The 27,104-nt window shown below is 51.0% G+C and overlaps 1 protein-coding gene across 1 annotated transcript in view; it reads left to right on the plus strand.

Moving 5' to 3' along the window:
* The first annotated feature begins 9,126 nt into the window (after positions 1-9,126).
* Positions 9,127-27,104, plus strand: part of Tmem154 (transmembrane protein 154) — a 40,394-nt gene continuing 22,416 nt past the window's right edge. Inside the window, exons 1-2 of the mRNA XM_060378636.1 lie at positions 9,127-9,168; positions 9,951-10,164. Coding sequence (XP_060234619.1) covers positions 9,127-9,168; positions 9,951-10,164 — 256 coding nt within the window. The remainder of the gene's footprint in view (positions 9,169-9,950; positions 10,165-27,104) is intronic.

The following is a 27,104-nucleotide window of genomic DNA, read 5'->3' on the forward strand; positions in this document are numbered from 1 at the left end:
AGCCCTCCTGAGTATCAACACGGCCCTGCCCGCAACTGCAGCAAATACTGGAGCGGGCAACAGCCTGCCTGCCCGCCCCTCACTGCAGACCAGGACAGACCGGAAACAGTCTGTCCACCCTACGGTGCCAGATTCTTTTTCTGGATGAGGCAAAGAGGTGTTCTGCCAAGGACCCTGAGGAGAGAAGACAAACTGGCTTATGCAGGAGAAATAAACAGCTCTGTTCCCAGGAAAGGCACCGCAGGCAGGCTGTCAATGGGTGCTTTCTGGCCACTGCCCCCCTTGCTGAGTCTCAGGAATTAAACTCCTGGCAGGAAGATGGTGAGAAGCTCTGTTTTCAGCACATTATAAATTCAGGTGTGCGATCACAAAGGAAACACACATACACACACACACACAGAGTAGCATGTGAAGAAGGCAAATTTGAGATTCTTTCCCTTTTCTTATTGCTTCTTTTCACAGCACCGAGGACTACTACATGCATGCTGGCCAGAACTCAACCCCAGGTCTACACCCCCGTCCCCTTTGTTTGGTTCATTCAGTGTGTACTAGTCTGTGTAAGGTGTGCTGTGGGCCTTTGAACAGAAGAAAGTGAGCTAATTAATCAATTAATTAATTAATCTAGCCACGGACCCACTTTCCCAAAGCATATGCCGGGTCAGAGCTGGTCTAGGTCACCCAACGGGGGCATGAGGAGACAAAGGCCACAGAGTGCTTACAGGGCTCAATGCTACTGTTGTCTCCAGGCCACCTTTGGGGACCGGTGCCCTCCTGCACCTGTCCAGTGACTCAGCAGCCTGGGGCGGCCACGGGTGCCCAGATCATGCCTCCAGTGTTTAAACAGCTAGCTCTGGTTGACCAGGGGCCCCTGAAGGAGGAAAGAGGAAGGCGACACCACTGGGTGTGAAAAGCCTTCTTTCCCGGGGCTGTTGCTGCACCAGGTCCATGCAAGGCGTGAGCTAAATGCCTCCACCGTGTGTCAGCAGCAGCACCTGTCTTCATGGTCAGCTGACATTCAGCTGAGCCGGGCAGCCCTCAGCTGGATTCCAGGTTTCTGGTCTTGTTGGAGTCAGTATATAGCATTCTGCAGCTCTTGCTGTACAGTTCTCAGAAGTACAAGATCACAGGTACACAGGACAAACCAAAGTCTGGGAGAAGACTTACTTTTGCCTACACCTGACACACTCTCTTCCCCTCAGTTGTGTGAGGAAAGCGAGTCTTAAACAGCTTGGCCCAACATGAAGAAGCCAGGGCCAGTGGAAGAGCTAAGAGTCCACCAGGGCGCATAAACATCAGCCATTTGAGAAGGGAGCGCCATCCGTACCCTGAAAAGGGGCACTGTTTTTATTATTATTGCTGTTGCTACTTTTTTTTACGTGCATTGGTGTTCTGCCTCTTTGTATATGTGTGTGGGCGTGTCAGAGCCTCTGGAACTGGACTTCCAGGCAGTTGTGAGCTGCCTGTGGGTGCTAGGATTTAAACTCCTTTGGAAGAACAATCAATGCTCTTAACCACTGAGCCATCTCTCCGGCCCAGGAGGCACTGCTTTTCAAGGAGAGAAGACATACCGTGAGGTATGTAAGCCTTTGACCATCTTTGACTCAGTTGTCACCACCAGGACTCCATGTCCTGTGTGGCTGTGACAGAAATGGTCACACTGTCGGACCTGAAAACTTCTGTTCTTGGTTTCAGATAAGCTCTGCACCTGTTGCTTCATGGGCAGGAAAGGACTCACCTCACAGCCAGCTCTGTACTTGTTCATTTCCTTCCTCCTTCCTTGGCCTCATAACTGTGACATCCCCTGACCCACCACAGTCATAGTTTGAGACTGCTTTGCTTCCTCCTTTCTCTTTCATTTCTGAGTCATGGAGGGGGCTTTAGCATGCTGGGTAACAGTGTGACAAGTCTGTCACTGAGCAACAGTGTGACAAGCCTCTGAGAGACAGTGTAACAAGTCTGTCTCTGAGCAACAATGTAGCAACTCTGTCACTGAGCGACAATGCAACAACTCTGTCAGTGAGCAACAGTGTAACAAGTCTGTCTCTGAGCAACAATGTAGCAACTCTGTCACTGAGTGATAATGTAACAACTCTGTCAGTGAGCAACAGTGTAACAAGTCTGTCACTGATCCTTCTCACCAGCCCCAGGTAGCTCTGTTCCTCCTAGATGACCCTACACTCAGCTGTTTGTCTCCTCTGCTCCCCGTCTTCCTTTCTCAGCCAGCCACAGATGCTGTGTTCCTGTCATTTCCAGAGCTTGGTGACGATGCCATCAATTGGTGGCTCAGCCTCTACAGGTGCTTGCCACAAAGCCGCAAGACCTGGATTAGATTCCTGGGACCCACATGGTGGAAGGACAGAATTGATGCCAAGTTGTCCTCTGAGTTCCACCTGGGTGCCATGGTGTGTGCTCTCTACACATACACACAGACACACACACACACACAGACACACAGACACAGACACACACACACACAAACACATACCATAAAATATCAGAAGGAGGAGGTGGAGGAGGAAGAAGAATCTAGTTTACAGACGTTTAGCCCAAGCCTGTCTAAACAGACCTTCTCCCCTGAAAACCTTAATCTGGTGGCTATATAGAACCTATGCTCAAGCTCCGGGATCTTAGTCAGCCCTGCTGTTTCTCTTTTTTCAAGGTTTGTTTTTATTTATATGAATGTGGGCGTCGTTATGATGATACATCATGTGTCTGTGCACATGGTGATGAAGGCCAGAAGAGGGCGTTGGAGCCCTGGGAGCTGCAATTGCAGGCTCATGTGGGCCAGCTAGCATGGGTACTGGGAACCCAACTTGGTTTCTCCGGAAGAATAGGGAAGAACAGCAGGTGCTCTTAACCACTGAGCTATCTCTCTATCCTCCAGCCCTGCTGTTTCTCAGAAAACCTAGTTAGGGACTGGAACTAAAACCGAGACCGCAGACTTGTACTCGCAGTTCTGTAGACCAACAGGGAACCACTACATCCATTCTTTCCCTGGCAGGAGTTTGCTGCAGGGCTGCAGAAATTATCACAACCACTGCAGCAGGGTGGTGGAAGACTGTAAATATGACAGGTGCTTGGAGGCCCCTGGACACTGTTTACACCCCAAGCAGCAAGTGATGCGGTGGTCCAGGAAGAGGAGGCCACAGATAAGATGCAAGGATAAACACAGTTCAGGTTTGGCTTTGATCTTCTAAGGGGGAGAGCTGCATTTGGAAACCACTGCCCCTGCTGATTCTTTGGAATTCCCAAGACAATTCCCGAGAGAAAACTCTCCTCTATGAGCACGGGAGTGGGCCTCTGAGAGAAGAGAGGCTGATTTTGAAACACGGGAAATCGCCCCACTGCTTGTATCTGGAAGTGACCCTATTTAACTCATCATTGCAGGATGTGCTGGAGTCCAAAGGGGATGCTGGCAGGCAAACAGCTGAGCGGTGACAGGAATACTGGTACTAAAGGGCCTTAGCGGAGCTGCAGTGCCAGCTGCCAGTGGCAGGAAGGTGTTACAACACCTGCTATGTAAAAAAAATCCTGTAAGAAGTAGAAGAGTAACTGCCAGGGGCTGGAGAGACGACTCAGCAGTTCAAAGCCTTTGATCTCAGCGGACAGGAATTCAACTCCTAGCACCCATGTCTGGTGTCTGACAACCACTTTTAACTTTAGCTCCAGGGAATCTACTACCGTCTTCTGGCCTCTTCAGGCCTTGCACACACACACACACAGAGAGAGAGAGAGAGAGAGAGAGAGAGAGAGGAAGACCTCAGCTTGGAATTTATGCATTCTTGTCATTTTCATTGAAATATCTCTTTAAGGAAAAAAAAAGCAGATTATTTCATTTCTCCTGCAGCACTGGAGGCTGGAACCCAGGGCCTCTTGTTCGCACGCTAGGCAAGTGTTCTGCTGCTGTGCCACACTCCTGGGTATATTTGATGGAAACACTCATTACTTTACTCATTACTTTCCTCTCCTCTCCTCTGTGGATACGGCATCCTCTGAAGTGGGGCTTATTTGTGGCACAACCCACACAAACGCTCTCCCCCTGGAGTTGTTCCTCAGTGCTCTTAGAGTTTGCTGCATTCCCCAAACCTCACCGCCTTGGTGTTGAAGGTTTAGCTGGCTGGGACACCACCAACTGTACATGTGGACTGTGTTAAAAGTCATGAGGCTGGTTAACCCGTATTCTCTGCAAGAAGTTAGGAGGGAGGGGGAGCAGGACACGGGGGGGAGAGAGAGTAAAGGGAAGGGGCACCCAGAGAGAGAGAGACAGAGAGAGAGAGAGAGAACATAAAAGAGAGAAAGAGAGACCACGTGTTGGGTTGGCCCTTTAAGGGGCAAGGTAACCACGCCTTCCAGGTGTGGCCACCTGGCCTGCGACACATGATGACATCATAAGTTGCTGGGTAACCCAGGAGCAGGTTGTGTTCCAAAATACTAACAGAATGCACAACTAAACAGAAAAGCAGGGGTGGGGCAGAACTCTGGCATGTACAGGAAGATCCTGGGGTCCACGCTTCCACCACACACACAAAACCAGCACTGAGAAGAAGGAAAAGAAGACATGATCTGCACGCATGTTCTAGAGCAGACTTTGGTATCAACACTATGTGAGCCATATTTGCAAAAAAGTGTTTTAAGAGACATGGAGTGGGGGGAGAAAGCAAGAGACAATCAAAAGGAAACTAGTGGAAGGAGGCTTCATTCCCTTTTAGAGGTGTGGAAGGCCAAGATGACTAAGACTGCTGGGAGGGTCTTAGAAGGATGGGAGAGGGGGGAGGGTGCTGGCCCAGCTTGGGGTTTGGGGAGGGGAGTTGGGGAGGGAGGCTGGGAAGGGGAGGTGTGGAAGGGAGCTGGAGGGGGAGTTTGGAAGGGGGATTGGGGAGAGGAATTGGGGAAGGAGAGTAGGAAGGGGAGTTGGGGAGGGAGGCTGGGAAGGGGAGTTGGGCAGGGTTCAGGAGGGAGGTTGGAGGGGGGCTGGGGAGGCCTTTATCTGAAGGTCTCTCTGTTTCTGAAAGTAAAGAAACCTGGGCAGATGACAGTTATGCAGGAGGATTCACTTTGAGTTCCCAGACCCCTTTGGGGAAAGCCAGGAGGGAAAGAAGGGTTGCTTTTTAGTTCCAATTTGTTGAGAAAAGGGACACATTTTTCCCAGGAACTAAAAACAAAACTCTAGAGCAGGTTTCTCAGATTTATTTTTAGTGTATAAAAATCCCCTCAACATCATTAAAAATTCAGAGTTCTGGACTGTTGCCATGGAGATTGTCACTCAATAGTTCTAGGGTAGGGCCTGGGACTCTGAACTTTGATAAGTTTGCATAAAATAACTGTAGTGTGGGTATCCTCCCTAGAATAGTCCACTTTAAAAGAAATACCATCATCAAAGGAAATTTATCCTCTCACTCATTTGTCCAAAAGTGTCGAGGATGGACTGGGGAAGACAGACAGGCCCTATCCTTGGGAAGACTAGCAGATCACAGAGCGCGTCAATTTTGGGGGCCAGCCCTCTTCCCAGGGGCCCGCTGAACCCCAGCTGTGCACCCTGTTCCACGGGGCCGCTGCCCCCTTAGCCCCTGTTCCAGGCCTCTTCCCTTCCATTTTGTGGTAGCCATCATCTCAGCTCTAGAAAATGTTGTCCTGAGGGAGTCAACGGCTGTGGTCTGTAGGGGATGCCCCCATGTGTCACTGCTGCAGAAGGATCTTTTGCCTGCTTGGATAGACTCTGTGTTTAGCAAGGAGCAACTCCACAGAAGCCGATCAGAGCTTTCCTTTCTTCTCAGTATTTGAGCATTGTGGGCAGCAGGCAGGTAGGAGCGACGGGAATGGTGCGCCCCCCCCCCGCCATTATTCCTCCGTGGTCTTGGAACTCTTGGCCCTTGGTGGCCTCAGTGCTACCACTCTCAGTCTTGGGCCTGAGACCCTTCTGGTTCTGGAGGCGTGACATCTCTCTGAACATTTGGAGCCCAGGGCTGTCAGGTCCTCTTGCCTGGCTCCTGACAGCCCCTTACGCTTTCATAAGCCATCTGCTCTTTCCTGTTGGCTCTCTCCTTCTGCTCGTGTGAGAACCTCCACACACCGACCACACAGTGCAGTGTCAGCTGTATTCCCACGTGGCGCCTCCGTGAGGCCAGTGAGTGTGCAGGTGCCCACACAATTAGTCCGACGGGTGCCTGCATTACAAAGGCAGAGCTGTTCAATGTTGGTGGACGCTAGCCTAGCATGTCCTGTTGAAGGCAGGGAAGGCAAGACTGCTCCAGGCTCTGGAGCCCCCCACTGAGCCCCAGAGGCCTGCTGCGTGGTCACAGACTACAGGAGGGAGGGGGAGTGTCACACCGTTTGTCCAGTCATGGTTGTGAAGGCTTGTGCTTTGGCTCAATCGTGGCCTTGCCCTCAGTCATGGTGATTCCTGTATTAGGGGAACCGCTGCCCCTCTGGCCAAGGCAAAACGGTTCTGGGAGGCTTGTGTTTCTGTGGAGTGTTCAAGATCACTGGTGCTAGCATAAGGATGGACCAGCTGGCGGTAAGACTTCTCCTTTCCCTTGGGGCGCTTCAGTGCCTGCTAATTAGGGCGCAAAGTGCCCGCCTATGTCTTCGCTTGCTTACAGAGAATGCGCTCCCGCAGGGGTGCTTGTTCAAACTTTAGCAGTTCAAACTTTAGCAGTCCTAACCTTAGCAGTTCTAGCAACGCCTCCATAATACCTGGCACGTGCCCAGAGCCCGGGAAGTGTTAGTCCCTGTCTGTCTCTCAAGGAGTCAGCTACCTAAAGGACGAGCAAAGGGTGTGGAAAAGAGCTGGCAGCCAGGCTGTGGGGACAGGACTCCAGCTGTCTGCTGGGTCTGTCAGGAGGGATCTGGCCATGCGGGTCAGTACTGCCCTCAAAGGCAAGGAGGCCCTCGGCCCTCTCCTAGTGCCGCTCTCTGCGCACACGGGGGTGCGGTGGGGTTATTCTCCTGTTGCTCTGGCCAGCACTCCCACCTACTCTCTCTGGCACATCTTTGGTTCTTGCGGCCTTTGTTGGTTCCCCCTCTCCTTTCATGCTGCCTTCAGGAGGCTCTGCAGCCTCCTGTCAGATTGCTGTCAGTAATTGTGTCTGGGGGGGGCCTCCCTTGTGTGGAGGCATAAAAATGCCCTGGGAAGCTTACATCAGTGCGTGTGTGGGTGTTTTGAGTGTGAGAGCAGGGTGTACACTGTAGAAGTCTGTGAGTGTACACGGGGTCATCAGAGAACGATCCTACATACAAATGGCAACACCAGATCATATGAACACAAGCACATGGACTCTGGATCCAGCAGCCTGGAAGCCTCTCTTGTCTGCTGCGGCCGTCCAGAATGCAGTGTGCTGTAAAGCTGAGCTGCAGGGAGGTCACTCACTGTCTAACAGAGCTGCTTTTATCCCTCCCGGCTGGCTCTGGGGAAGCCACGGCAGACTGCGCGCCAGCCGCTGGCAACAGCCTGACTGTAGCTTCAGAGGCCGATAGCCTCCCATGGAGCCCGCCTGCCCACAGTCTCCCACGGACCCGCCTGCCTGCAGCCTGGCGCTTGCTACCCTGGGATGGTGGCCAGCTCCCTTGCTAAAACGAGCGTGGAATTACTTGGCCACTCTCCTTGTTTGCATCTGTTCCACGGTGCGTGCGCACGAATATGGGTGGTGCGGGGCTTGGAGTGCATCTGAGTACGTGGGGGGAGGGGCCCGTACAAGCGTGTGGCACCTGTGTGTGGCGTGTGCACCAGGTGTGCGTGTGTGAGTGTGTGAGGTGGTGCCGCATGTGCGTAAGAGCACGCGAAGGTGTGTGTTCACGTGCCCGTGTGCATACCCATGTATGCTGACAAGCACAGTTTGGACAGGAAGCTGGCACACACAGCAAGAGCTGCGAGTCCTCTGCTTCCCTCCTCAGCTGGGTCCTGGGACTCCCTCGGCCTCTATGGTCCTCAGAGTCAGGACACCTGAAGAAAGCTGTGGCCGTGGCGGGGTCACGCCTGTAGCTGGAACAGGTGGCTGGGAACGCTGGGCTCTCTAGGGAAGGAAGGAAGTGACTTTAGAGCCACAGCTAGGTGCTGGCTCATATCTGTGCCACCTTGGGATTGGTAAGGCCTCCTGGCATCTTCTGAACACCCCGATTCCTTTCTTCTTGCTGTTCCAGAGACGTCTGCCAGCCCCAGAGGGCCTGCCAGTCACAGCGCTCAGTGCCTCAGGGTGAAGCCGAGCTCTGTGCCGGAGTTTAATCTGAGGCCCTGGCAGGTACTTTCCAAAATTAATGGTTGGTGAAATGAGAACAAACAGAGGTAAATAGCCCTTTCTTACCACACAGTCCCTGGCGATTTACAGGCAGTGGGTGATCTCTGGGGCGTTACCACTTTCCCGCCAATGATGGTAATTTTCTTCCCCTTAAGACTGCTGCCCCACGCTGAGGGTCTCTGTGAGCACAGCGGTCAAAGGAAGTGCTGTGCTGAGCAGCGTTCTCTGCAGCCTTGCTTTGTGTTACTCACCATCCTGACCGAGTGGCGCTCGCCCTACTCAGCATCCGCACCGAGCCTGCTGGGGAGTGCCTGTGCCTGGGGGAGAGCCTGCTGGGGAGTGCCTGTGCCTGGGGGAGAGCCTGCTGGGGAGTGCCCGTGCCTGGGGTTCCTTGGGAGGCCTGGGGTTCAGCTCAACACTGGCTGGAAGGAGTCAGTCAGGAGGCCTTGCCCTTGTCAACGTGTGCCTCGGCCTAAGGGCCAAAGCTGCTTTTCACAGGAGGACGATGGCAAAGTGACGCCCAGAACTCCAGGGTCCCGGGCTTTCTCTTTTGCAGGCGTGTCACAACCGAAGAGAAACTCACTCCCACAGGAATAAGGGCCACCCAACCTCTGCGCCTCGGGGCTTGGAGCCAGGGGCTGTTGACTGTCAGCTGGAGTGTGACGAACGCCTTTCCTACTCTAGATGGGTCAGACCGTTCTGAACACATCTGTTTCTTTTGCGCTATTCCCAAAGTGCAAAAGCGTGGCATATTGAGAGTGGATTTCCACGTCACTTTAAGACATTAAAATGCACACTGTAGGTCTGTGAACACACGGATTGCTGTGAACCACCACTATTGATGCAGACAACGGCAGAGGCAGACCCTGATTGCAGGGTTGCAGTTGGCCCGCACATGCCCACGGCTGTCTCGGGGCTGAGGAACCCAGGCCGCTTGGTATGTTTACACCTAGCAGCTCACCTGGGCAGGCTGGGCAACAAGGTCAGACTGGCCTTCAGAGGAGTCACCATCCTGGCTGCCTGGCTCCAGCCACCACAGCAAAAGCAATAAGGGAACTAATCAGTAGCATGCACAGGCACTAAACCAACGGTGGGGGGGGTCTCTAGCCGCCCCGCAGGTAAAAGACCCCCTCCCCTTTCATTCTTTCCGTTGGGTAGGGTAGGACTTCTCGCCTTGTTCTAATCCTACTCTAATCTTGTTTTGCTGGCTAACAGCCTCAAAGAAGTGCATTGTTATGCAAAAAGAAAGGCCAGGAGTTGTGGGTCCACTTCCTTCCCACCTGCACACCGGCAGGGCAGAGGCTTCCTTGCAAAGACGTTTCTCTCTGAGAGGCCCGGCGCAGCATTGTCTGTAGGTCCACACGGGGCCCCTCAGGAGCAGACCCTCGAGGGCTGAGGCCCAGGAATGATCGGTCAGTCCAGTGCCCAGCAGGCAGTGTGGCCAATGCTTATTTACCAGACAGTGTTGAGTTGAGGCAAAGCCATCAGCACTGAGTTCTGGTCAGCTCCACCCAGGGCTCTGGACAGCTCCAGCGACCCACCAGAGAGACTTGCCCAGTCGGAAGGTCTGTGGCTCAGGCCCCCTCCCAGGACTGAGCAACGGATTCAGTTTCTCAGGGACAGAGAGGTGGAGGCCGGGAGCGCAGAGGGCTGGGAGGTGCTAACTGAGTTACTGCCGGGCCAGCAGCTCCTCTGTTGCAACCTTTGCCAGTCTGACAGGCTCCTGCAGGGTTACATCACTTCCTAAAAATCAGTCGAACACCTCTCCTTCAAGTGAGCACCGACCCAAAGGAGCAGGAAACAGGAAATGTGCGCGTTGGAGGGAGGCCGGGGCTCGGCAGCATCCTGAGCGCAGGCGAGCCAGCTGACATGACCCTGCCGTGTGCTGCCCTGGTCTTGGCCCTGGGACTCGCGCTTGGTCACTCTGGCCACGGTAAGCAACCTCCGGATGGGAAGGAGGATACGGAAGCCTGTGCATGCCCGCAGCTACCGGCCTCTTTGGGGAGGGACCCACCCAGAAAACTTAATCCTTTCAGTGAAACTTAAAAGTGAAGAAAATTAAAACTGCCTTTGGGAGGGCAGGGCTGGAGGAAGGATCTTGCTTCCATCGCAGACTCTAGCTTGTTTTAAACCTCTGGCTATCTTTGCCTTTTATGATCCTTGTAATTTATCAGCTTTACTGGGCATATTAAGAAAGCCATAAACCTTTTTGGCAGTTCATGGAAAAGAATGCTCCGGTCTGCTAAAAGACAGAAGTGATGATGTCACTTTTAATAACTGAGAAGTCTGCTGGCTCCAACAACCTCTTGAAAAAAAAAATTAAAACCCAGCTAGGGTATGGGGCTTTACTCCTGGGAAGCTTCCGGGGAAAGACGTGCACGGGAAGTGAGTGGAGGTGTGCCGGCGTCCACTGCTCGCTCCCAACATCCGGACAATTCTTTGACCTGCTGTCCTCTGGACCCGCGGGGCGGCCGTTCTTTGCACCCGCTGTGACTGGTGAACGCCTGCGTGAAGGCTCGTGTGGTTACAGGCAGCCAAAGGTGCTGAGGGGCAGCGCTACAGCACACTGCTTCAGCTTGAGCAGTGGCCGGCTGGCTCGCCTGGCAGTTGCTACAACAAGCAGATGCCCTCTCAGCTCCCCCTGAAGGTTCTGTTGACTTGTCTTTGGCAAGGTTTCTATGGATGGGTAGGCAGGGCCTGCTTCGAGGGAAGGGCTGGGCCTGAAGCAGGAGAGTGTGCTGCTCGGAGAGGATGGGGGCCACTGATGTCAGAGAGGGCAGGTACAGCTCTCCCAGCCCAGCAGGCCTCTCTCGGAGGACACCCTTTGATGTGTCCAAGTGTCTGAGGTAGAAAGGGAGGGGTGTGTGCTGCTTTCAAAGTGTGATGGGAAGTCCAAGCTGGTTTGTGTGCTGCTCTTCAGAGCTGGAAGGAAGCTGAAGGGGCCATGAGCACCTGCAGGGAAAATCCTCTTTCGTTTATCTTTGACTTTCCTACATGCTGTTGGAGCTTAGCATACACCAGGCCTCAGTGGAGGGAAAGGCTAGTCCTCATTAAAACTTAGTTTTTAAACAGTGCAGATCTCTTGAGCTTAAGAATATGAACTAGATTACAGGATTTTTATCTTTTAGTTATTAAGAACAAGTGTCTGGGGATGTTTAGCAGAAAAACCCCACCTCCTGAGCAATGCCACTCTGCATTGCAAGTGCATCCTGAGGTCCACCTCAAGTGAAGCCTTTGTGACCACACAGAAGATTCTGTCGTCCTTGCCATCTCTGGAGGCTGGCTTCATCCTGCGTGGGCCTCTCTTTCAGTACCCAGACAGCCCGGCTCAGGACTGAGAACCATCCCAAGGGAGAATATTCCCTGGAAAACAAGCAGCAGGCAAGTGGGAAAAGAGCTTTCCCTGGATTCTGGCCTAATTGATGAGCGTAGTTTAAACAAGCTCTGGGCCAACACCTCTCAGCCATGTGCGGGCTTCAGGAAGCTGTAACTGAAGTATGTACATAGGAAGACCAAGCTTTGTGTTTGCTGCATGTTAGTAACAGAATTGCATTTATTTGCATTGGCTGAGGCCAGAGAGAGGCGGGTTAACCTTGAGGGAAGTAGTTCAGACACATGGTGAGCAGGCAGAGGAGTGGGATTAGCTCAGGTAAGACCAGAAGCAAGAAGTGCAGAATGCTGGAGCCACTAGGTGAGGGGCTGAGGGGTGTGGGAACTGGAGTGAAACAATGGTCTGTGCACAGCTGAGAACTGACAGCAGGAAGCCAACACCCTTAGGTATACAAAACAACTCAGAGAGAGAGAGAGAGAGAGAGAGAGAGAGAGAGAGAGAGAGGAAAAACAAAGAGTAAAGAAGACACAAATACCGATATTGGTGGTGCGAACCTGGGACCCAGCGTGGGGTGTGGGCTCAGAAGGACTGAGGTCCTATGCTTACACTTTCTTGGCCATATAGACAGACCCAAACTCAGCAACAAAAACATCAGCAAACCAAACAGGGGTTGGAGCTTAAAGTCCTTCAGTGCCTACAGTTCCAAATTCCAGGAAACTGGGAGAGGGAGAGCCTTTCGGGATGAGTTCAGTTCTGTGGAGACACCACGCGCCCTGTGCTTGGCCAGCCTGCTGCAGTTTGCGCCCCCCCCCCCCCCCCCGCATAGCGGAGGAGAAACAGGAACTGTGCCTGCCATCCACACATGGCCTGCCCACTGGGCTTGTGGTTCTAGTGATCACTATTTGCATTTCTAGAAAGTCTAACATGCATATTTTTTCCTTGGCTTTTCCTTAAGCTAAGTAATTCACCCCATTCTATTCACTTTATGCCTAGTAGTATCTACTGGATGGTTTTCTTCCGATATCTGTGTAAGCCGACTCTTGCTACTTGCTGTATCTGTTGACTTCCTGGTTGTGAACAAAGTGAACTCCAGATTTTCAGCACTAGCCTCTAAGTCCTGGAAGGTACGACCCAGCTCTGTACACTTGGGTCCAGTCGTGGTCGGTAGGGAATGAGGCCAGGGGTGTGTTGAGGCCGGAGGGAATAACGACCGGACCTCGGCCTACCTTAGCTTCGTCTCGTCTAAGTGCGACAGGCAGGCAGCAGGTCTGAGAACCACAGCAGGGCCAGTCAGTAACCGGGGTAACCGCAGAGACAGGGAATGGACAGAGAGAGAGGTCGAGATGACAATGCCAGACTGAGCCTCTCCAGAGGCTTGGCTTCCGCAGGCCCAGGGCATCCCAGCTGCCGCTGAGTGCCGAATACTGTTAACCAGCACACCTTTTAGGCCGTGGCCCGGGTCTAGCTTTAGCTTTCACATGGTTATTTGATAGGTGATCTTATAAGAGCCCAAGTCTTTGTTTGGGGCAATCCCCATGACCAGTTAGGCTTTGGATTTTTGTTTCCTCTATAATCTTGTTTGCTTACTGTTTTATTTTGTTTTATTTTATTTTGTTTTATTTTGTTGTTTTATTTTGGGTTTTGGAATAGGGTCTGCCTCTATAGCTCAGGTTAGCTCAATCAGTCCTCCTACCTCAACTGTCTTAGTGACAAATAACCTCTGCCCCTCAAGACATGCTATCCTTGCTTTCCTGAGATTTCTTTATACTTTTAAAGGCAGTTTCTCTTATTTCATCTGGTATTTCTAGTTGTCCTCTGAGAACATTTTCTTAAATAGATCGGTTTGCTGGAGAGGGGAGCTTTTCTGTGCAGCCAATGTGGAGGGTAGGTTGGAAATGTTCGTTCTCTGCCATCCCTAGAATGCATTCCTGGTCACTCACAGATATGCAGCAAAGATTGCAAAACTGTGTGTGTGTGTGTGTGGAGGAGGATCTAAATGTGCATGCGCAGAAGGGAGAATAAACTTTTGCAGCTCTAGAATGAGTGGCACAGAGGGGGCCTGATGGACCTGAGCAACTAGTACTGAGCCGGATCAGTCTCAAAACAATGCTGAAGATTAGTGTGCTTAAGGCCAACAGTCCCAGCTTCTTGGGAGCTGAAGCAAGAAGATTGCTTGAGCTCTGGACTCTGAGACCAGCCTGGGCAACACAGACTCTCAACTCAGTATTATTATTCACAGAATAATTGTATTTATCTCAGGCTTTTAAAGTGCCCCAAAATATACTATGTCAAGTCATAGCTTAGATAGAGGCGTAGATATACTTAAAGGTGTGCATATTCCCTTTGGGAGTAAGGGGTAGAAATTATATCACGCCTGGCTATTCTATATTACCGAGAATTCCGTTTCATGTAATAAACTATCTAAGGAAGGGCTGGGGAGATAACTTTGTGGCGGAGTTGCCTAGCACATGTGAGGCCCTAGGGTCAACCCCTAGTACCAACCAACCATCCAACCAACCAACCAACCAACCAACCAACCAACCAACCAACCATCCAACCAACCAACCAACCAACCAACCAACCAACCATCCATCCAACCAACCAACCAACCAACCAACCAACCAACCAACCAACCAACCATCCATCCAACCAACCAACCAACTAAACATCTAACCATCCAATCAATAAACAATAAACAGACAATAAATAATAAACAAAACAATAAACAATAAACAAAACAAACAAATGGACAAAACCAATGACCCAATTTTCTTCTGGGCTTCACCTGATAAAGGTTCCATCACTAGGTAATGGGTTGGTTGCCACAACCCAGCAACCAAGCCTTCACTACATGGGATTTGGGGACATTCCAGAGCCATAGTATAGCAATATCGGCAGTGCTGCTTCCTTTAGAGGAAAAGGATGACAAGGGCTGGAGAGACGCCTCAGCAGTTAGCAACTCTTTGTTTTGTTTTGTTTGCTGAGACAGGGTTTCTCTGCGTAGCCTCGGCAGTCCTGGACCTCCCTCTGTAGCCTCGGCAGTCCTGGACCGCCCTCTGTAGCCTCCGCAGTCCTGGAAGATCGGCTGCTCTGCCTCCCGAGTGCAGATGTGTGCAGCACCATGCCCAGCTAGAGTCCTGCTGTGCTTGCGGAGGGCTGGAGGTCGGGTCCCAGCACTGAACTTAGGCAGCTCACATTTGCCTGTAAGTCCAGCTCCAGGGGGTCTAATGCTCCCTTCTGGCCTGTGTGGGCACCCAGGCAAACACAAACACACACACACAAATAAATAAATAATAAATAGATAAATACAAATGTAGAGGTGATAACCCAGGGCCTAGCAAACTCTGACAATAGGCTAACTGGGTCCAGTCCATTTTTCCTGGCCATGGAGCTTCAGACAGACTTTACAGCTGTAAGCGTCTGTATGACCAAAGCCAGCTGTCTCCCTTGGGCCTTACAATGATTTTATTTTATTTTATTTTTGTAAGTCTCCTTTGAGTTTGAACTTACAGATCTTTCTTTTCCATTTGCTCACTTCATGCTTCTGTTGCTCTTCTCTTTCCTTGCTCCGTGCCTGGGTGGTCATACCACCCCGTGACCTCCGCCTGTTCTTAGGCTGGTGTGCCTCCTGAGTAGGCGCCTCTATACAGGCATCACCACCCAGCTGTGCGTTTGTGTTTTCATCATCAGTTCCTCTCGGGTGCTGTCAGCAGCTCAGCAAACCAGAACTCCTGTGATCCTGGTGGCTTACACCCCTCCCAGCCCTGCCCTGCATCTTATCTGGGCCACCCCATTAACCCTTAAAGAGCCTCAGTACCTCCAGTAACATTTCCATCCCACTTCCCATAAACTCAAACCAGTCATTCTGTAACAAAAATGCAGCCACTTTCCTTCACTTGCCCCCTCCATGATTTTTCCCACCCCGGGCCAGGTCCTACATGCCCTGACGTCATGATAAAACACCTCATGAACTGGACCTGAATTCTTTTCTCACTTCACCCTCGCCACATCCCACCATTTGCCTTACGAGGCAACCATGTAAAGAGACTGCGCGCCTTTCTACGTGCTGGGCCTCAGCTCTGACACCTTTCCCTGCGGTCTTTGCTCAGTGGACTGCTGAGACCCCATCGTTTGCAAAGACAAAGATGCGACACATCTCATTTCCACCCCCTTATGGCTCTCTGTACATGAACACAATACAGTTTTTATTCATCAGCGTCATAATTACAGATGTGGACGCTACTGTCCTGACTTGGTCATTTCCCCGGGAGGCAAGGGCCTGGCCTGGTCTCATGCACCCTAGTAGCTCAGATTTAGTTCAGGGCATGGCTCTGGCCTAGCAGACATAAATGGTGCCTGGCTGGCTGAACAAGAGAGTGGCATAGAACTTACCCTACAGCCCAAGACACTACAGTCAAGTTCTATATTCGAAATTCCTGGCTCAATATTAGTTTAGCTCCTAATTCTATTCCAAAATGTTAACTGCCCCAGATCTTAGTCACTTGTGGTGCTGTATGCCTATGATCCCAACAACTGGGAACTCAAGGCAGGAGGATTGTTGATTTGAGGTCAACCTTGGCTTACCTAGCAAGATTTGTCTCAGGAAGACAGCTAATACTAAAACACCAATTTCAGGGACGGGGCTCAGCTCAGCAGGGAAGTCTCGCTGGATGAGAAAAGTTTGGATCTCCAGCAGCCATGAGAAGGCCTGGCAAGGAGGCATGTGCCAATGTCTGTAACCTCAGGGCTGGGGGGTGGGCACATTCCAAGGGTGTATTCCAGGGACTCGGTGGCCAGCCAGCCTAGCCAAAATGGCAAGTTCTAGGTTCAGCAGCAGGTCCAGTCTTAAAAGACAAAGTGGAGAGTGGTAGAGGAAGACCCCCAATATTGACTTCCAGCAAACACACACATACACGCACCGGTGAGTGTACACACACACACACACACACACACACACACACTCACAACATATACACACACAACATAGCAATGTCAACGCTTCTTACGTGTGAGAGTTTCCGTTCTGCATCTTCAAATTCAAAACAGTTATCCCCCCCTCCACCGTGAGTTGGCTAGAACAAGCCTTTGTCGTCACCTTTTTGAAATGGATGGAAGTTCAGACCCAGAAAACTTGTACTGAACGTTTTTAGAAAGGGCCAGTGGTCAGCAGCATTTTAGGGGAAACTTGTGCAAAGAACCACACGGGAGTGTGAGTCCCAGAGATTTACCTTCAATCTAGTAACAGTTGTTTTGAAAACTTGTAACATAAAACTGAGACATGAAAAGCCTGCCTCGCTTGGTGAGGTCAACACAGACATAATGGCTGGAAAACGAAGGAAGGCAGAGAGAAGAGCCCTAGCGCTGTCTCTGTCTTTTGTCTCATTCGCTTTTGAGACAGGGTCTCCTGTGCCCTGGGCCTACCTCCAGCTCACTGTGTAGCAAAGGATGACTTTGAACTCCTGACTCCCCGCCACCCCCTTCTGAGCACTGGGTTTACAGACCAGCATGTCCAGCTTTATCCAGTGCTGAAGACAGAGTCAGGCATCAGTCAGGCCAGGAAAGCGTTTACTGAGCTTCACAGGCAGCTCTGCTGTCTTTCTCTTCTTTAAAGTAGAAGCTATTGATCATTCTTTGTTTTAGAATCTCTCCCCATCCTCCTTATTCCTGCTTCCTTACCCCACTGCAGTTTTCAGAAGTCAGATTCCAGCACTTGCCAAGGTTTTGCCAACAGGTCATTCTTGTGCCGTGACACCACTGGTTCATTTACTTAGAGTTAACTTACTCTTTCTGAAAATTGTGTTTGTTAGCTTATTTATTGATCTTTAATATTGTAGGCCTTATTGATAATGTAACAAAAAATTAAATATCAGATTTTGGAAGTGTGAAAAAAATTACCAGACTTAGCAATAAAAATATGAGAGAACCAATTAAGTGAAGTGCAGATAGCATCAGCATGTGTGTGTGTGTGTGTGTGTGTGTGTGTGTGTATACAGATATGTGTATATAGGTATATATGAAAATCCTACAATTTAGAATAACTGTGGTGCACAAGAACATCACACGTGACATACTGAGAAGGTACCGTGTTTGCCTGGTAGGAGGATCTGGGTGAGTTTGGATGACCCTTCTCCCTCTAGAGACCCTAGGACTGTGATTATTGTTCATCAGCTGAAGAGCAGCCCTTGTTGGTCTGTGGGTGAGACCTTGGGGGTGGGGCTCACATGGCCAGCTCCACATAAACTCAAGAACATGCAGATGGGGTCCCAGATGAGCCGTGTAAACATCAAGGAGGTAGACACGATGCTTGGTGTTCATGCTCCCTATCATCAGGGCCCACAAGACCCTGGCACGCCTGTCTGATGCGCTCTGAGAGTCCTGGGTGGCTTTTGTTGTGCTTACCAAAGAACTACAGGGTTTTAAGAAGAGAGAGAGAGAGAGAGAGAGGCCCTATTGTTGAATGAATAACAGTGATAATTAAAATAAAAAGAATTCAGTGTTAAGTGATCAATGCTAAGTGATATGTTAAAGTGTGAGTCATGCTAAAAGCTCATGTGGAGAGCGCAGAGGCGATGCACTCAGCAAGGCTCACGCTGAGCAGACGAGGACCTGAGTCTGGATCCCGCAGATGTGCGTGAACAGTCAGCTGTGGTGTCTACAATCCCAGCACATGGCAGATAGAAACAGACAGATCCTTGGAGCTCACTGGCCAACCAAATTCATGAACTCCAGAGTCAATAAAAAACCCTATCTCAAAGAAAACAGCAATAACAAAACAAAAACAAAAACAAAAAAACAAAACAAAAAAAATAACAAAAATGGTGGCACAGCTGAAAGACATCTGATGTTGACCTCAGACCTCCACAGATGCTATACACACACAAACACATATAGAACATGTACACATAGCTAAAGCTACTGAGAGGAATAGGGGTGGAGCCTGGTTGGTAGAGTCCTTGCCGAGTATGCACGAAGCCCTTTGTGCTTCATAAACTGAGCATGGTGAAGTACACCTGTAACCCCAGCATTTGAGAGGGAGGGGAAAGCAGAAGGGTCAGGAGTTCAAGGTCACCCCTTGCTATATATTGAATTGGAGGCCAGCCTGGAATTCATAAGACTGAATCTCCAAACATAAAAGAAAAAAGTCTCATGCAGTGGTGTGGGGGAAGGGGACTGGGGAGAAGGGAAGGAAGAAGAAGGGGAAGGCAGGGGAGGAGGAGCTAGACAGAACATAAAGGTCAGCAGCAGCTGCAGTTCTGGTGCTTGAGGGTGACCTGAGCCTCCAGGCCAGAGGGCGGGCTGATTTTCCAGAAAGACTCAATGGGTCTGATGCCGGGGGAGGGGGGGCGCTGTAGGGTTGATGGGGGGGGCTGTAGGGTTGATGGGGGATGATGGGAGGGCTGTAGGGGTGATGGGGGGATGGGGGGCTGTAGGGGTGATGGGGGATGGGGGGTTGTAGGGGTGATGGGGGGTGATGGGGGATGGAACCCAACGCTTGGCACCACCGACTTGCTTTCTTCCTGAGCCACTTGTCAAACCGCAAATGCTTGGCCTGTCTCACGCAGCCCTCAGGGTCCTCAGAAGTCCCAGGTTTGCATAATTGCCAGTTGTTCCTCCTGAGCCCAGGGTGCAGAAGCCGTGGAGGAGGACGCCCAGTCCTGCCTTTCCTGATTTTACAAAACAGTGCGTTAGTCATTTGTCAATTTAGTTGGCTCTGCCCTGCAGTCTGTTGGGCCGGGCCGAGCTTGTGGTGATCGGAGCAGAGAGTGATGTGGAGATGCAGGAGAGTGAGCTCTGGGGCAGAGGCATCATTTCTCCTAGGATAAGACAAGCAGTGTCTCCAGAAGGAGCTGACAGAACAGCCGGGGGGCGGAGCATCAGTCGGCAAGGGAGGGCATAGCTAGGGATATTTACTTTCCAGTTACTCCTTTACATTGCTACATTAATCAGATTTCTCTTACAAACTGCCCGAGACAATCAACTTAAAAAGAGAGGAGGTTGGTTTCTGTTTATGGTTCTTGAGATGCTGGCTCATGGTCTATTGGCCCATCGTTCTGCAGCCTGGGTGGGGAGACAGCACCTGTTGGCAGGGCCTGAGCGACAAGGGAAACACTTGGGAAATGTCATGGAAAAAGGGAGAGAGAGCAGCAATGCCTCTGCACCAGAGGGCGAAAGTGTACGACCTTTAGTGTCCTAATGCCACACCCTGTCTCTCACCCCTGGGGCACCAAGGCCCTAAACACAGCCTTTCATCACGGAGGACTTGGAATGCTGCTTTAAGCCCTTATCACAGTCCAGGGAGCTTTTGAAAGAAAGCCACGCTGGGGCTCTGTTCCTTTGGGATTTGGGGCACCCCATGTGTTTCCAGGAGGAAAGTTGCTAGTGTGAAGAAGGAAGCTTCCTAGCAAGGGAACAGGGGTGACTAACAATGCCATCCCAGACCCACCTGCAGACCTGGTCTGCAGACCTGGTCGTGGAGCCCAGTGCCTCAGCCAAGCACTCTACCCCTGAGTGGCATCCCCAGCCCCATTGACCTATTTAACATTTCCTTTGCTCTGTAAAAAGCTGCTTACCCGGTCTGCAGACCTGGTCGTGGAGCCCAGTGCCTCAGCCAAGCACTCTACCCCTGAGTGGCATCCCCAGCCCCATTGACCTATTTAACATTTCCTTTGCTCTGTAAAAAGCTGCTTACCCGGTCTGCAGACCTGGTCGTGGAGCCCAGTGCCTCAGCCAAGCACTCTACCCCTGAGTGGCATCCCCAGCCCCATTGACCTATTTAACATTTCCTTTGCTCTGTAAAAAGCTGCTTACCCCAAATTCCCAGGTGCCAGAATGTGCCAAACAGAAGACGAGACAGACAATACAGAAGGGCATGAAATAATTACAGATAAAAATAACTTTTTTAAACACAGGGTTTCTCTGTGTAGCCCTGGCTGTCTGGAACTGACTCCCTAAACCAGTCTGGCCTTGAACTCAGAGATCTGCCTGCCTCTGTCTCCCAAGTGCTGGGATTAAAGGTGTGGGCCACCACTGCCCAACATTGATAGTAATAATTCAGTGTAGCTTTGTGGGCAAGTGAACTGGGGAATGGGTAGGGCACTTCCGGGCACCGTCTGAGATCCATGAGCAAAGCTGCTTCCACGTGTCATCCATCTACTTGTCTCTAGCATCTTTATGTATCACACAGTCACCCCCTACAACTAGGCTGGTACCCAGAAAGTCTGCTGTGGTCATTTATTCCAGTTCTGTTCCTGGCCACCCTACTCTCAGGTTTCATAAATGCTGAATAATTAATTTTTAAAAACTGATCAGTAGAAAAAAAAATCAACCGCTTAATGGTGAATACATTTATCGAGTTCACTGCCATGATTGCTTTCTGCCTGTGGTGCCCAGTCACACTTAGGCTAGTGAGCCTGTCATTCATGATTTACCTCGGCAACTCTTAGCCCAGCAAGCGTGTTTACTACAATTATCTAGGAAGATTTTAAGAAATACTGTTGGGACCAGGGCTATAGATCACCAGCAGAGTGCATAGGGAACATGAGCAAGGCCCTAGGATTGCTTCCTAGACACACATCCTGCTACCCCAGACACATCCCTAGACAACATCAAATAACTGGTGAAACTGAGGGACAGTAGCTGCTTGGGGGCAACTGATCATTTTAACCACAAAATGAAATTATTTAGGCAACAGCCCCAGGCCAGGGCACTGACTTGGGTTCTAATGCAAGCTCACCTTGTCAGAACTCTGAGAGAAGAGCCTGGCCAGACATACTTTATGAAGCTTCTCGGATAGTTCCAATGACTGTAGCCTAAATCTCCATGCCACACCAGCAGTGGACCTCTTCGGGAGATTCGGGTTCTAAAGCCAAGAGTGCATCTCTCAGACTCACTCAGGACTGCCCTGCACTTGTCACTGTCCTCCCCTGTCCGGCCAGCGTCACCCAGGGGCTCAGCCTTCAGCGATGGCCTCAAGCCATTGATTCTTGTCAAGTTTATTGAATGAACACTAGCTCAAGAGTGAGCTGAAGTAACCGGAGGGGGGGAGAAGTGGCGAGACTCTAGAGCTTGCTCTCAGCCTTGGCTGCACCCCACAGTGCCCTTGTAACTATCAAAACCCAAACCCCTGCCCCTGGTACAGACACCGTGTGAGATCCGAACACTGGATGGACAAGGTGCCCGGGAGGCAGGAATGTGCCACCGAGGCAGAGCTGCCAGAGGTGCCCTTGGTTTAAACTTTGCTTATTGTTTGAAACAGGACCTCAAGGGTGACCTTGAGCTAACTAACCCGTCCTCTTGCCTGTCTCCAAAGAGCTAGGATTGTAGGCGTGCTTAGTTTCTCCAGAAGTTGGGCCCAGGGCTTCATGGCTGCTCAGCAAGTACTCTACCAACGGAGCTACATTCCTAACACACACACACACACACACAAACACACACACACATGCACACACCCACACACCTCCCACTCGATTTTCTTTTCTTTTTTATCTTCTTCTAACACAAACTGGGCTCTTCTCTCTGTGTTCCATGCAGATGTCAGGCGTGACAAATGGGTGGAAGTCTTCGGTTTAGTTTCTTGAGCATCCTCAGATTCACACTTATGGTCAGTCACTCCACAGAGCAGGAGAGAAAACACAGGAACCAGGTGTGCATTGTTCCGTTTCATTGTCTGAGTTCTGAGCACCTGAATCAGTGGGGCTCACACGCTGCACAACCAACACAGCTCAGGATATCCTGAACTAGGAAACATTGTCTTATCATTGCTTTGTTTCACAGGGCGCCAGCAGGCTGGTATTCTGTCTGTCTGTACAAAATCCACTCCCATTTCAAAACCGAGAGGTGTCAGGGAGGAAGCCAGCCATAGAGCATACGCTTGACACTCACGAGATGCTCAGCACCACAGAGCCAAATAGTCTTCACCCCCAGGCTCAGCGTTGGTGCTCAGCGACCAACTGCAAACCCTACGTCTTGATTAGGCATTTCTTCCACTTTCAAAAATGAGAAGTTAGCTGGCTTGCTTCACCAAAAAGCACAGTCATTTCCACTTGGCGACTGTCCTCAGAGTGGCGACAAAGGCATGCGTGAGGCTTGGCTGCAGCTAACAGACCTCATCTTGTTTCTGCCCCCACTCGCGAAGGTTTTCCCCAGGGTCCTCGGCAGATGTGTGCGCTCTGACTCTCAGACGCGCTTGCATGAACACTGTCAGCAAACATTTGTAAGTGAGCCCTCACCACTGCCTGGAGACTTGGGGCTTTAGAGTCAGACGATGGAATGTAGCTTTCATCTTCAAGCAACTGACGGTGACATTGTGATGGTGAAAGGTGACATTGAAGTCACCTTTTATGAGCAACGAGAGAAAGGGAGATGATGCAATGAAGAAGCCCAGGGAAGTTTGTGATGGGGCCATGTGAGAGAGCCGTGGCTAGGCCACCCAGAGCACCCAGAAAGCTCCGGTTGGACCTGCAGACTGGTGACGGGCAGGGTGATCCTCACCCCGCCTGCCTGCCTTTGACACATCGCCTTCAGGCTTTCTTCTGCCTCTTGGTTGCTGACACATCTCCTTTCCACACCCACTCCGTCCCCACCCCACGCTCAGCTTTGCCAATCTTATCCCCACCCCTGTCACTCATGTCCTGAATAATGCCCAAACTGTTAGAACAGAAGACACGAGAATAAATGAGGCGGTTGCAGCAGACAGGTGGAAGTCCCTGAGGGGCAGCCAAGAAGCAAACAAGGAAAGAGGGCGGCTAGGAGACAGGGGTAATTTCAGATATGTCACCCCAGTGTGTGTCCTCCAGCTCCAGAAGCAAGGGCTTAGCATTTCACACATACTTATCTCACCTGCCTTCAGCAGCACTGAGAGAGAGGCCGGTGAGAAGCTTTTGGGAGTGAGTCCCTTGAGGGAACAGGTTCTAGCAGGGCAAGGGCTCTTCCCGGTCCCTGATGACGAGCGTGGAGTCGGGAAGGGCTGGGTGTGCAGGGTGTCTGAAGCCAGGAGAAAGGCTGCCAGCTCATGGCGCTCTGCCCAGGCAGTGCTCACAGCCGGACTCGCTCTCTGAAGAGCTGCTTCTCCGCCACCATGCGAGGCTGTGTAGAATCTCACCACGCTAGGCTGTGTGACTGTCCCTGTTGCTGACAGAGCACGGGCAGGCATGCCTTCAGGGAGCAGCTGGGCAGTGGTTTAGGGGCTCCCCGTGTCTGCTGGGCCAAAGCTGCTTTGACTCTGTGGCTGGGGGCCTCCTAACACTTTGGGGGAGGTCCCTGTGCTCCACCCGCAGCGTTTCAGCAGCCCTGGCTCTCACGCAGGCTTCCGCCTTGGTTTCCTCTCCTCTGCTTTGCACTAACTCTTGCTCGGAGGGCCCGGCAGCCTGCTGGCTATGGCAGCTCCTCTGCTCTTCCAGCTCCCCTTTTCTTGACACTGATTTCTCTAACCACAAACTCTTGGGACTGGTCCCCGGTGTTTTCTGCTTTTCTGCTTTCTATGTCAGACTCCGGGTACCTCTAGCCCTTCCCTACCCAGGTTCTGAGTCAGTCTTGTCTGAAAACCGGCCATCAAGGACGTGCCCAGCAGTGTCCGCCATGTCTGTCTCCTCTCTTCAAGGTACACTGAGCTCACCCACACAGCAACCGAAGAACCAACAGGGATATTATTGCAGTGAGGCTGGAAATGGCAAAAGGAACCACTAGGTTTCCATCATTGAGAACTGGTGATAATACAACCAAATAATGGAGAAAACCTTGGCTCTCTGTATGCATTCAGGGAATAACCCTGGAGACAAACAAACCAACCAAAACCCCAAATTAAGCAGTGGCAGGGGCTGGAGAGATGGGTCAGGCTATAAGAGCACATGTGCTCTTACAGAGGACCCAGTGCAGTTCATAGCACATGCTTTTAAAAATTATTGTTGTTATTTTTCGAGACAAGGTTTCTCTGTGTAGCCCTCGCTATCTTGGAACTCTCTCTGTAGACCAGGCTTGTCTTGCACCACAACATCTGACTGCACTCACAGTCAAAAAGACAAAAGAACAAACCAAAAGCAAACAAATCCCTGTGCATCCATAGAACTTAGCTAAGTGACAGGACTGCTCCCCAGGGAAAAGCACTTGCAACTATTCATCCACAAAGTGTGGACAGTAAAGTTGAAAAGGTCTGATCGGATGAGATGGGGTCGGTGCGGTGTGCTCTGCGTCTGTTGGGGTGGGGTTTATCCTCATATGGCAAGCATTCCTTCAGCCCGTCTACTGTTATTTATTTTGGGAACCTTTCACGAGGTTAGGCCTGGCTAGGACAGAGGACGGAATATGGGAGTTCATCATAAGAGCCTCTGAAAACAAAGGCCTGCAGAATAAAGAAATGAAAAGGAGAGAGAGAATGAGCAGCCAGCTCTGTGGTTTAGCTTAGTGGTAGAGCACTTGCTTAGCATGCAAGTGACCCTGGGTCCATCCCCCACACCACAAAATTAATTTTAAAAGGACGGAAAGAGGCAGGAACTCTCAGCTCTCGTTTACCTTACAGACACTGGAGAATCTGGGAAAACGTGCCTGAGGCTGTCTGGGTGTGCTAAAGCCTGCAGCCCGTTTACAGGCCACAGTGCCACCGATGGCCACCTGCCTGGTCTTGAAAAATAGAGTACATGACCCAGGGCTGCCTGGGTCACTTCTTTCCCTTTTTCTTCCACCACCACCCTGCAGCCTGGAGCCTCTGGTTATTCTTGTTGGCCTGTACCTTTCCCTATTTGCTCTTCTCTGGAGGCACAGGTCACGCGCACACAGGGGCACTAAGCGTGCCACCGGGAACTTGGTTCACCTGCTTCCTGTGGAGTGAAGCTGCTGTGTGCTGTTCTTCTGGGCAAAGCTGCCAGCCAGGCATTTGGGAAAAGAAGCCTCAGTAAAACCCAGCATTGCTGAGCATCCTCAGAACCGTTTCCTCATCTGCCCTTATGCCAGCAAGCCACGGCCTATTCTCACTGCGGGACAAGAACCCAGGGTCCACTCTCTCGCTCTCTGCCTGGTGGACGCACTTCTGTGGTTGTCAGCAGCAGACCCCCCACTGGCTAGAGGAAAAATGTATTACCCGGTTAGAATGGCAGGTCCCACCATGCGGATCCAGACCTCTCCTTCCAGTGAGCCCTGTGAGCTCAAGCAAGTTGTGTGACCTCTGTCCCGTATGTATCTGCAGACATACAGGGCTCAGACAGAATGATACAGGTGAAAGGCAGAGCGCAGGGCTCAGCTCTTACTAAGTTCTCAGGAGGCAGAGGGCAGTGCACAGACCTGCAATCCTAGCGTTCCGGGAGCTGAGGCAAGGAGGTCCTGAGTTGGAGGCATAGAGTGGACTACACAGCAAGACCTCTCTGAACAGATATCTCTGAACAGATAATCAGGAGGGATGAGCCTGGAGCAGGGGATGGGGCCAGCAGCAGCAGCAGGGGTAGGCAAAGGAAAGGAAAGAAGGTCTGGGCACAGCATAGAGGTAGAGCACACACTTGCACAGTGCCCAGCAGAAAAGGCAAAAGCCAGAATATGCACGCCTCTGCTTTCCCTCCTAACAAAGGCACTAACCTCATCCTGGGGCCCCTCCTCCTAAAACCATCACACAGGAGATTAGGGGTCAACATAGGAGTTGGAGGGGAATCCGTAAGTAGTTCAGAAGCAAATAGATAGTTTTCTTGTAGTGTGAATCAGGAATTCGCTGCCCTGTGATTATAGAGGCAGATAAACTGTTGCACTGCTCTGTACTGTTCAGTTTGCTCACCCCGTGGAGGCAGAGCCTAGCCCGTGTGCAGCGTGAAGCCCCGGATGTCTGCCTGGGCACCACAGCTTTCTCTTAGAATTTTCACCTACTGGTGTGCCTTCTGCACGTGAGATTTTCCTCTGCCAAACAAGGATGAGTATCAGACAGTTCCACACCATGACAGGACAAAACCCCTCCACCCACACCATCACTGCCAGGGCCAGGGGAGGTCCTTGACCATTCTGTGATGGGTTTTTAATGGCACTCAAGGTTCAGACAGTAAGATTGCTTCTACTTCAAACAGGGAAGCTCCAGTGTCGTAATTTTTCTTGTAGCTATGACAGAAACAACTTAAGATAGGAACGGTATACTTTGGGTCACAGGTCAAGGATTCAGTCTGTCCGCAGGAAAGGCATCGTGATGAGAGTGGGAAGCAGCTGGTAATGTTCTGTCCACAGTCAGCAGAGAAGGACCGAATGCTGGCCAGCTCATACTCACAGCCTTTTTACTTAGTTTGGGACAGAATGATGCTGTCCACAGTGAGAGTGGATCCCACCGCAATTAACCAACTAGGAACTCTTAGACATGGCCAGAGTTTTGCCCCCTGCTTGATAATAAATCCCATCAAGTTGATAAACTATGGTCACCATGACACTCTTCCAATGCATTTTCCTAAAAAAGTATAAACGGTGGCCATTTCTTTTTCTTGAGAGTCTTTTTTCATAAGTGAGTGAGGTATACATGTGTTTCAATTTAGAATCCAGGAGAATTTCTCAGAGACTCTTGGGGCAGACTGAATGCTCTGCAGAAT

This window comes from Meriones unguiculatus, chromosome 2 (genome assembly GCF_030254825.1).
Source record: "Meriones unguiculatus strain TT.TT164.6M chromosome 2, Bangor_MerUng_6.1, whole genome shotgun sequence".
NCBI lineage: Eukaryota > Metazoa > Chordata > Mammalia > Rodentia > Muridae > Meriones > Meriones unguiculatus.